Genomic DNA, 10,063 nt, shown 5'->3' on the forward strand with positions numbered 1-10,063 from the left:
TTCCCTTCCTAGTACACACAAAAGCAAACTGGTAGGCTGGCTGAAAAGGGGAAAAACCACAGTTACCAGTATGCTGTAACAGGAATGTTGCGATACCAGAAATATAGTAGTTGGGACCAATAGAAGTCCACGATTCTTCAAACCTATCTCGACACCTAAACAAAATGATTTTTGGGGGGATGGTAACGTGCAGTTCAGGATAAAACGAGGACGATAATAATTATTTGTTGTTAGCTGTCAGATTGAAGCTCATTCACCTTGAATTCTTTGAACAGATCTGGATCTTTTATGTGCTTTAAACTGACAGTGATGGAGAGACGGGGTTATTTTGCTGCATTCGCTTTTAAGATGCCTTTAAATGTGGGACACCTACAGAATATTTACTGTGCAATTAGCATTTAAACTAAGCACAATGGACTATTAGGATAAGGAGTATTCCAGTATTGGGATACTGGAATACTCCTTATTCACAGTGGGAATGAGAATCAGCACCTCCAAATCTGAGGCCATGGTGGAGTGCCCACTCTGGGTCAGGGACGAGTTTCTGCCCCAAGTGGAGGAGCTTAAGTATCTCGGGGTCTTGTTCACAAGTGACGAGAGAAGGGGGTGGGACATCGACAGATGGATTGGTGCTGCGGCTGCAGTGATGCGGACGCTGTACTGGTCTGTTGTGGTGAAGAGAGAGCTGAGTGTAAAAGCGAAGCTCTCAATTTACCAGTCGATCTACGTCCCTACCCTCACTTATGGTCACGAGCTGTGGATACAAGCAGCAGAAATGTGGCTGGACTCTCCCTTTTAGATAGGGTAAGTTCAGGGGTGCGTGAGGGGCTCAGAGTAGAGCTGCTGCTTCACCACATGGAAAGGAGCAGGTTGAGGTGGTTCGGGCATCTGACAAGGATGCCTCCTGGGCGTCTCCTGGGTGAGGTGTTCTGGGCATGTCCCACCGGGAGGAGGCCCCAGGGCAGCCCCAGGACACGCTGGAGAGATTATATCTCTCGGCTGGCCTGGGAACACCTTGGTGTTCCCCTGGATAAGCTGGAGGAGGTGGCTGGGGAGAGGGAGGTCTGGGCTTCTCTGTTTACTCTGCTGCCTCCATGACCCGGCCCCGGATAAGCGGAAAAAGATGGATGGATGGATGGATGGATGGATGGATATTTTAAATAAAAATCCAAATAGGTTTATGAGTTTTCTTACCTCTGAAAGGAACCAGCAGTTGTGGTTTCACTGCAGTGTAGGCTGGATTCAGAGTAGGCTGAAATGAGTAGCGCTGAGCACTGAAATCCCTGCATCCAGGTTCCCGTCAGAGGGAAAACCTGAGACAAGACTAATTAAGGTTGTTGTAGAAGGACATTGATGCACATGGCTTGGATGTCCACATACTTTGGGTCATGTAGTGTGTGTTACATATCATTTTCCAGGTTGTAACTGTTACCATATTCAAACAGATTAAAAAAGTGCGAGAGGAAAAAAATCTGTGTCTGCAGCAGAGAGACCTCAGGGTGAACTTGGACTGAGTGTGAGAGAGAGGTGGGCAGGCTGAGCTCTGGATGGCGTGGGTTTATGTGTAACCTGATCCTGTAACAGAGTGATGTCAGTGTAATGGTCCTGTTCAGAAGCAGCAGTGGAAAGTGTGGAGCTGGAGAACATTTCAGTATCTAACAGATGTTCAGGATACAAAAAGGATTTTTAAAGAGCAGAGACTGTAGTCTCTCTGTGTTACTGTTATTTTTTCCTTTCCTCTCACTTCTGGTTTGTAATTGTGTGTCCAGCACACTGTTTGCTGTGGGGTTTGCTTACAGCTTCACATACAGTGTCAGGATTCATGACACTCATTTTTTCATTTCCTCTCCTTCTCACTCCCTTCCTTGTTTCCTTTTGTTGCTTCTTCTCCTTTCCTATCCTTTCCTTCCTGTTTCTTTGATTTACAGGCAGCAGGCTCTCTTTCATGTCCTCTCTGCATATTCAGTCTACAACACAGTAAGTAGCTGATTTCTCTAAATTACATGAAACATTAAAACACCAGCAACTCAAGTGAACTGATAAAAATCTGCAGTCACGTCTAAATTTTCTTTTCGTGGGCAGAGACTTCATTTTCCACTGTGGTTTCTTGTCCCCCCCCACACACACACACCCCACACACAGTACTGCATGCTTTTGACATGATATGCATTGAGTGCTTTAAGTGGACAGCAGCTGATACAGCACTGATGGTTGTCTTACTGAGCTGCTTTTATTATTTGCAGAAACAGGGTTTTTACTAGACGTGCCACTGAAACATGTGGATTGCAAAAATTGCTGAAACTGCAGCACTCATACAGGGAGTGCAGAATTATTAGGCAAATGAGTATTTTGTCCACATCATCCTCTTCATGCATGTTGTCTTACTCCAAGCTGTATAGGCTCGAAAGCCTACTACCAATTAAGCATATTAGGTGATGTGCATCTCTGTAATGAGAAGGGGTGTGGTCTAATGACATCAACACTCTATATCTGGTGTGCATAATTATTAGGCAACGTCCTTTCCTTTGGCAAAATGGGTCAAAAGAAGGACTTGACAGGCTCAGAAAAGTCAAAAATAGTGAGATATCTTGCAGAGGGATGCAGCAGTCTCAAAATTGCAAAGCTTCTGAAGCGTGTGGAAAAACCAAGGCGCAAAATAACTGCCCATGAACTGAGAAAAGTCAAGCGTGCAGCTGCCAAGATGCCACTTGCCACCAGTTTGGCCATATTTCAGAGCTGCAACATCACTGGAGTGCCCAAAAGCACAAGGTGTGCAATACTCAGAGACATGGCCAAGGTAAGAAAGGCTGAAAGACGACCACCACTGAACAAGACACACAAGCTGAAACGTCAAGACTGGGCCAAGAAATATCTCAAGACTGGTTTTTCTAAGGTTTTATGGACTGATGAAATGAGAGTGAGTCTTGATGGGCCAGATGGATGGGCCCGTGGCTGGATTGGTAAAGGGCAGAGAGCTCCAGTCCGACTCAGACACCAGCAAGGTGGAGGTGGAGTACTGGTTTGGGCTGGTATCATCAAAGATGAGCTTGTGGGGCCTTTTCGGGTTGAGGATGGAGTCAAGCTCAACTCCCAGTCCTACTGCCAGTTTCTGGAAGACACCTTCTTCAAGCAGTGGTACAGGAAGAAGTCTGCATCCTTCAAGAAAAACATGATTTTCATGCAGGACAATGCTCCATCACACGCGTCCAAGTACTCCACAGCGTGGCTGGCAAGAAAGGGTCTAAAAGAAGAAAAACTAATGACATGGCCTCCTTGTTCACCTGATCTGAACCCCATTGAGAACTCATCAAATGTGAGATTTACAAGGAGGGAAAACAGTACACCTCTCTGAACAGTGTCTGGGAGGCTGTGGTTGCTGCTGCACGCAACGTTGATGGTGAACAGATCAAAACACTGACAGAATCCATGGATGGCAGGCTTTTGAGTGTCCTTGCAAAGAAAGGTGGCTATATTGGTCGCTGATTTGTTTTTGTTTTGTTTTTGAATGTCAGAAATGTATATTTGTGAATGTGGAGATGTTATATTGGTGTCACTGGTAAAAATAAATCATTGAAATGGGTATATATTTGTTTTTTGTTAAGTTGCCTAATAATTATGCACAGTAATAGTCACCTGCACACACAGATATCCCCCTAAAATAGCTAAAACTAAAAACAAACTAAAAACTACTTCCAAAAACATTCAGCTTTGATATTAATGAGTTTTTTGGGTTCATTGAGAACATGGTTGTTGTTCAATAATAAAATTATTCCTCAAAAATACAACTTGCCTAATAATTCTGCACTCCCTATAGAATAGTGTTGCAATGTACTATGTCAAATACAGTTGCCCACACCAAACAAACATATTTGCAATATACTATTAAGACAATATCACCATTGCTTCTTCTGTACATATGAATAAAATCATGTAGCATTGTGTCTGTAGTGTGCTTGCTGCAGCTGGGGTCCTTCTCTCATGTTCTCCTAGTGCCTGTGTGGGTCCTCGTCCACAGCCAGAGACATGCATCTTAAAGTTTTAGGAGTGCATACAAGTTTGCATGGCTGTCTGTCTTTCATTGTTGATCCTGCGATGGCCTTTGCCCAGGGTGCACCCTGCCTCTCACCTTGCACTTGCTAAGATAGACTCCACTCCCCTCAGTGACCAAAGCTCCGTGCTTTTGTTTTTTGCTTTGCATGATTAACATTTCAAAATAGGAATGACTAAGTAATTGAAAATTTGCCCATGTTTAATATATTCTGGGGTTTTTAATTCGTTTTGATCATGGCCCATCTGCTTTATTCCTACTGACTATTAAGGCACTATAGAATATACAAATACAACAATAACACTACTGCTGATAATAATAAAACTAATATCCGTGGTGGAGAATGGTCCCACAGGATGATGACAAAAAGTTAATAATTGTTTGATAGCCTTGTGTTAACTTGTGTTAACCTAGTGTCAGTTACAGTTACCACAACAGCGGAAAGCCCATTATTGGGGTCTTTTTGCACGTTTCCTGCAGGAGGTGAGCTACTGCCAGGGCATGAGTCAGATTGCCGCCCTGCTGCTCATGTACATGAATGAGGAAGACGCTTTCTGGGCCCTGTCACAGCTGCTCACCAACCAGAAACACGCCATGCATGGTGAGACATCCCAGAGGATTCATTCATTCGTCTGAACATTAACAGCAAACGTGTTCTCTGCAAGATACGATGAAGCTAAACACTGAAATCATTTTCCTGCAGCTGCACCAACCGTGCAGATGACAGTCTTTGGCTCTGCGGGTGGTGGAACTGATTACAAACTGTACTGCTTGTCAGATTTGGTTTGGACTGACATGAAATTAGATTAAAAAGTTCTCACTTCCCTTCTTCCCTGTTAAGGCTTTTTTGTTCCAGGCTTTCCAAAACTTCAGAGATTCCAGGCACATCATGATCAGATTATTTCCAAGCTCGTTCCCAAACTGAAGAAACATCTGGTGAGATCAGTTTTTTCTGTTTTTGAAAAACTTGGAGTAACGCTCTAGCAAGCAGGATACGTGCTAGTTCTGACTCGTGTTCTCTATTTCAAGGACAAAGAGCAGATGTCTGCAGGCATTTACAGCACCAAATGGTTCCTGCAGTGTTTCATTGACAGGGTGAGTCATTATCTTGGGGTAAACGAGTAAGATCATCTTTTTCTGCCTGTTAAACGTTGAATAAAAGGTCATCTGATTATTTTCTCACTGTGTGAAGAGGTTGCTTTCCCCTCTTCTTGTTTTATGTCATATCATTTCCATGTATCTTCTCTATTTTGCTTGGGAAGTTTTAAAGCAGTTCAATTCAATTTTGCTATAGTGCCAGTTCACAACAACAGTCAACACACAGTGCTTAATATTATAAGGTGGAACCCTGCATCAGAGCCTGAAACATACTAAACTAAAGCGAATAACGATCTTGCACCTGCAACAGTGGAGAAAAAGAACTCCCAACAGGAAGCTATCACCAACAGACTCTGGCAGCACCTGCTGTGATTGGTTGGGGTGTGAGGGGAAGGAAATGAAAGAATACAGAGAAGAAAAAGTGTTCAGCAGCCTGAGCGTGTGGCAGCATAACGAGTCACCTGATCCAGCCGTCACTACAAGCTTTATCAGAGAGGAACGTTTTAATCCTGACCTTCAAAGAAAAGATGCTTCATGTCTCCTAAACTGAGAGCTGGTTCTGGAGGAACCTGGTATCTCAGTGCTCTGAATGATAATTATTATTCATTAAATAGCCAGATTACACATTCAATTCAATTCAGTTCAATTTTATTTATATAGCGCCAAATCACAACAAAAGTCGCCTCAAGGCGCTTCATAGATACAGAGAAAAACCCAACAATCATATGACCCCCTATGAGCAAGCACTTTGGCGACAGTGGGAAGGAAAAACTCTCTTTTAACAGGAAGAAACCTCCGACAGAACCAGGCTCAGGGAGGGGCGGGGCCATCTGCTGCGACCGGTTGGGGTGAGAGAAGGAATGCTGCTCATATGCTGCTCGTTACAATGTGAATTTATGAATATAGCCAACTGCATGTTTAATAAAACTGGAAAGTTAAGCCTGTGTAAATATAGCAGTTAGCATTAGCAGATGCTAATCTCTGTAACATAAAAACACTGAATCGCCTTTCACACAGTTATACTGTACATGATTTCAGCAGAGCTCGGGTGCATCGCATTAGAGGAGAGCATTAAGACCTGTCAGCCTAAACTGTTATTAGCCTTCTACTTGCATGCCCACAATCCTGTGGTAGTGGTCTGGCAGCGTTTGGCTGTTGTCAGCACTTCTCCATCCCGCTGAGTTGCCGGGCTCAGAGGGGCCTCGGGGCCTCTGAGGTCTGAGAAGGAACCAAACAAACTTCCTGACTCCAGCCAGCAGGAGAACAGCACATACATGAACCCACTGGCACAAACAAATCCAGCTAAGCTGCAGTGATTCTCTAACTTTTTGTGTTTGTGATCCGGCAGACACCGTTCACCCTAACGCTCCGCCTGTGGGACATTTTCATCCTGGAGGGAGAGCGGCTCCTCACCGCCATGTCTTACACTATCCTCAAGATACACAAGAGTAAGGAGATGATGGATGGGTCGCCACGAAACAATAAATCACTCTCTGCTCAGTTTCCTCACTGAGCCTTCTACACAACAACCACATTGTGTTAACTTTAGCCTCTTATTAACCTCCTGAAATCAAGTGATTTTGAAGTTTTCCAGTTTTTGTTTGCTTTCCTAAAGTCTGCAAAAGTGAAACTTCGCAAGGCCACACTTTGCAATTTAAGTACTACTTACTGGTGTCTGGTCTCGAGACATCTTTATGATTTTTGCATAAATGTCTGTATACTTGTGTGATTCAGGGTTTCTGTGTTGATGTTTATAGATGTTTATAATTAATGTGCTCATTACAAAATCATATGTGGGATTACACAACTCAGTTTACACAAACATTTTTTATTGTCAGTTTTTTAAAACAGGGGTTAAATGTCATCTGAATACAGCTCCAATACAAGACAGATGAGACGTGACTGCACGTTTCTGTGAGTTTAACATCTGGTTTGTGAACAGAGCGCCTCTTGAAGATGTCTCTGGAGGAGCTGAGAGAGTTCCTGCAGGAGCGCATCGCTCAGACTTTTTTCTACAGCGACGACATGATCGTTGAGCAGCTTCAGGCCTCCATGGCTGAGCTGCGAAAGATGAAGCTGGATCTCCCGCCTCCAGGTACGCGGCTGTCCTTTTAGGAGTCTCCAGTACTCCAGTACATTATTCGGTGTCAATAATGTGCACTTAAAGAAAATAAACAGTTCTTAATGGCTCGTTTTTAGGGAAGCCTGAGGAGCTGCCCCGTAAGCCGCTGGGCCAAGAGCTACCCGTGCTGCTGAGTCCAGTGCGGCCCTCTGAAGGGAAGCCAACGTCAGCTAGCGGGTTCCCCAAAGCCGGCCTGTGCCTCCGCATCATCTCCCACCAGCCAGACTCCATATCCCCAGACCAGAGTCCCTCCAAGGACCTTGTGAATCTTGAAGGTGTGGACAAAGAGGAGACTCCGTTGCCTTCCCCAGATCCCATCATCATCCACAGCCAAGCCCCACTCACCCCTGACAGCTCCCCACTAGCAGGGCCTCCGCCTTACCAACCCCCATGGAGTCAAACTGTGGTTGCAGCAGATCAGCCGTCACCACGGTCCAACCCGGAGAGGGTTGGAATAGAAGCTGACACAGATGTCCCGGTAGGACCTCCCTCACCTTCAGAAATAACCAGCGCCCCGCACTCGGCCTCTACTAACGACCTCACTGCAGACGCGCATTCGGCCGTCACCGGTCAGTTCTGCTGCAAAGTCCCGCGGACTCTTTCAGCGCCCGTGTCTCAGGTAGCCTCGCCGGCTTTGGGCATGGCCCAGTCTGAGAGTCTGCCTGCAGCAGAGAGGCTTCAGCTGCCGGAGCAGGCCTCAGCACTGAGCAGGGACGTGAACCTGGACTCGAGTGCAGAATCAGAGGACACATCGGCTGCCGATGTTTCATGAGAAGAGCAGAAAAGTGTAGATCGCTAATTTATTTATGACGCTTTTACATGTAAAAAGGTTAAGTCTGTGATTAATGTTCTGGTGTGATTTATTAGTCAGATTTACAGTGTTAAGCAACAGTTGCTTCAAAATGTGCTTTCAGTTTCGGGACCAGTATTTATAAAAGTTTTGTATTTGCCAATTTTCAAACTGACTTTCTAAAGACTTTTGGCTACAAGAAGCTGTTTCCTCCTTCGGACTTTTCAGCCCTTTTTCATGTTAGGTAACATTTTAACTGGTAGATTTTTGCCCTTTATGTGGCTGAAAGTTCCAGATGTAGGTTACAAAGACAATATGTCGACATAGTGAAAGGCAGATGGGTTTGTTTGGTCCTGAAGCAGTGAACAGGACGATGTATGTGCTGTTCTGTTAGATCCAGTTGTGGGAGAAGGACATGCTAGCTAGCTGTCATTCTGGCTTTTAAATGTCTTAATTAGAAGATGTCTGTCTTAATACAACCCTCACATGCTTTGCTGAATAAGCAAATGTCCCAAGCCATTTATAAGCCTTAAATGGCTTGGGCCTGTAACTGATAAGAAATATATCAGCATATTCTGAGAGGATCAGCTGAGAACTTTTGTCAGATTTAATTGATTTTCAGTTCAGTTCTTTTCTCCAGTTGAGCAGAAGCTTCAGTAGTTTGGGGGGTTTTTTTGTGGGCACCGATCTTTCCACTTTAACCGAACATTAAAAAACACCTGAGTACCTGCTAAAATCGCTGATCTGTGGAAAACACGTCACTTCATCGTTCAACTTTGGGCACAAAGCATTTTTGCCCAGAATGGACTGATTCTTATAGAGCGCTTTTCTATTCTCAAAGCGCTCTATGCAACATGCCTCATTCACCCAATCACACCCATTCTCACAAGCACTTTATCTATACTCAGTGCTTTCTAAGTACACTCATACTCCGATGGATGCATCGGAGAGCAAGTTGGGGTTAGTATCTTGCCCAAGGATACTTGACATGCAGACTGGAGGAGCCAGGGATCGAACCACCAACCTTCCAATCAGTAGGTGAGCTGCTCTACCTCCTGAGCAACAGCCACCCCAATCATACTGACTGACTAAAACTGCCGTCGCCTGCTTTAATCAAGACATCATATTCTAGGTCTGGATTGGCGGGAAAGTGATTTCCAAGGACTCCAAGTCTGAAGCATCATCCTTTACAACAGACGAAACACGTTTGTAGTTTTTTAACTTTTTGTGTGTTCAGTCTAGGCCTTTGTAAAGTGTTTGCTAGGAGAGTTACAGGTTTATTTTTTGTAATAACGTCGCGATGCCTTATTTGGATTGGCTTCAGTTCTGCATTGGACCCCGTTGAACCTAACCTGACTCTACATCAGGAAACAGAAGCAGCTTCCTGGCGCTGTACTGATTGTGCAGATCTCTGACGTGGTGAGCAGGCTCACTGTTGCGATGATACGTACTGAAACCTGTTGAGCTCATTTCAAAGAAGTGCTTTTTTCTAGCTCTGTAATTTATTGTTTGTATCATCTCAGAAAAGGCATCTTGTGTGTTTCCTCCTTAAACGGTGAAAATACGCAAAATACGAATGTGTATGTATCAGATGATTTGAACATGTGTTTAATATTGTACAGTGCTGTAGAACCAGTAGGTAGACACAGCTGGGACTAGTTTGTTCATCTGAAGGAAGAAAAACTTCAGTTCTGTTCTTAGAAATAATGAAACGCTGACATCTTGTGGTTAGTTTAGATTAAGAGTTTCTCTCCAGTTATAGACGAGCCAGGAAGGAGAGAAGTGTTCTAGAAAGGTCTTCATTTTTTCCAAATAAATCTAGTCATATTTTACAATGTAATGCCATTGTTTTGAATGATGTAAATATGTTTTATGGTATTTGACTATATTTACATCCTGAAAATCCTCCAGGGTTGGAGAAATGATGTGCCAAAGTCCAGTAGCTACAGTCCAACCAATTAGCTGATTGAAGCCTTGGAGGTGAAACAATAAACTTTAATTTTGA

At 44.1% G+C, this 10,063-nt stretch overlaps 1 protein-coding gene across 1 annotated transcript in view; it reads left to right on the top strand.

Annotated features, from left to right (window-relative positions):
- LOC146583801 (USP6 N-terminal-like protein) overlaps positions 1-10,063 on the top strand; it is a 30,444-nt gene extending 20,381 nt beyond the window's left edge. Inside the window, exons 8-14 of the mRNA XM_085277602.1 lie at positions 1,929-1,977; positions 4,529-4,649; positions 4,890-4,984; positions 5,078-5,143; positions 6,495-6,594; positions 7,089-7,241; positions 7,346-10,063. Coding sequence (XP_085133728.1) covers positions 1,929-1,977; positions 4,529-4,649; positions 4,890-4,984; positions 5,078-5,143; positions 6,495-6,594; positions 7,089-7,241; positions 7,346-8,040 — 1,279 coding nt within the window. The 3' untranslated portion in view covers positions 8,041-10,063. The remainder of the gene's footprint in view (positions 1-1,928; positions 1,978-4,528; positions 4,650-4,889; positions 4,985-5,077; positions 5,144-6,494; positions 6,595-7,088; positions 7,242-7,345) is intronic.

The sequence above is a fragment of the Mchenga conophoros genome, linkage group LG1 (genome assembly GCF_057382185.1).
Source record: "Mchenga conophoros isolate Kocher_MC1m ecotype Shallow Benthic linkage group LG1, M_conophoros_male_GT1.1, whole genome shotgun sequence".
In the NCBI taxonomy this organism is placed as follows: domain Eukaryota; kingdom Metazoa; phylum Chordata; class Actinopteri; order Cichliformes; family Cichlidae; genus Mchenga; species Mchenga conophoros.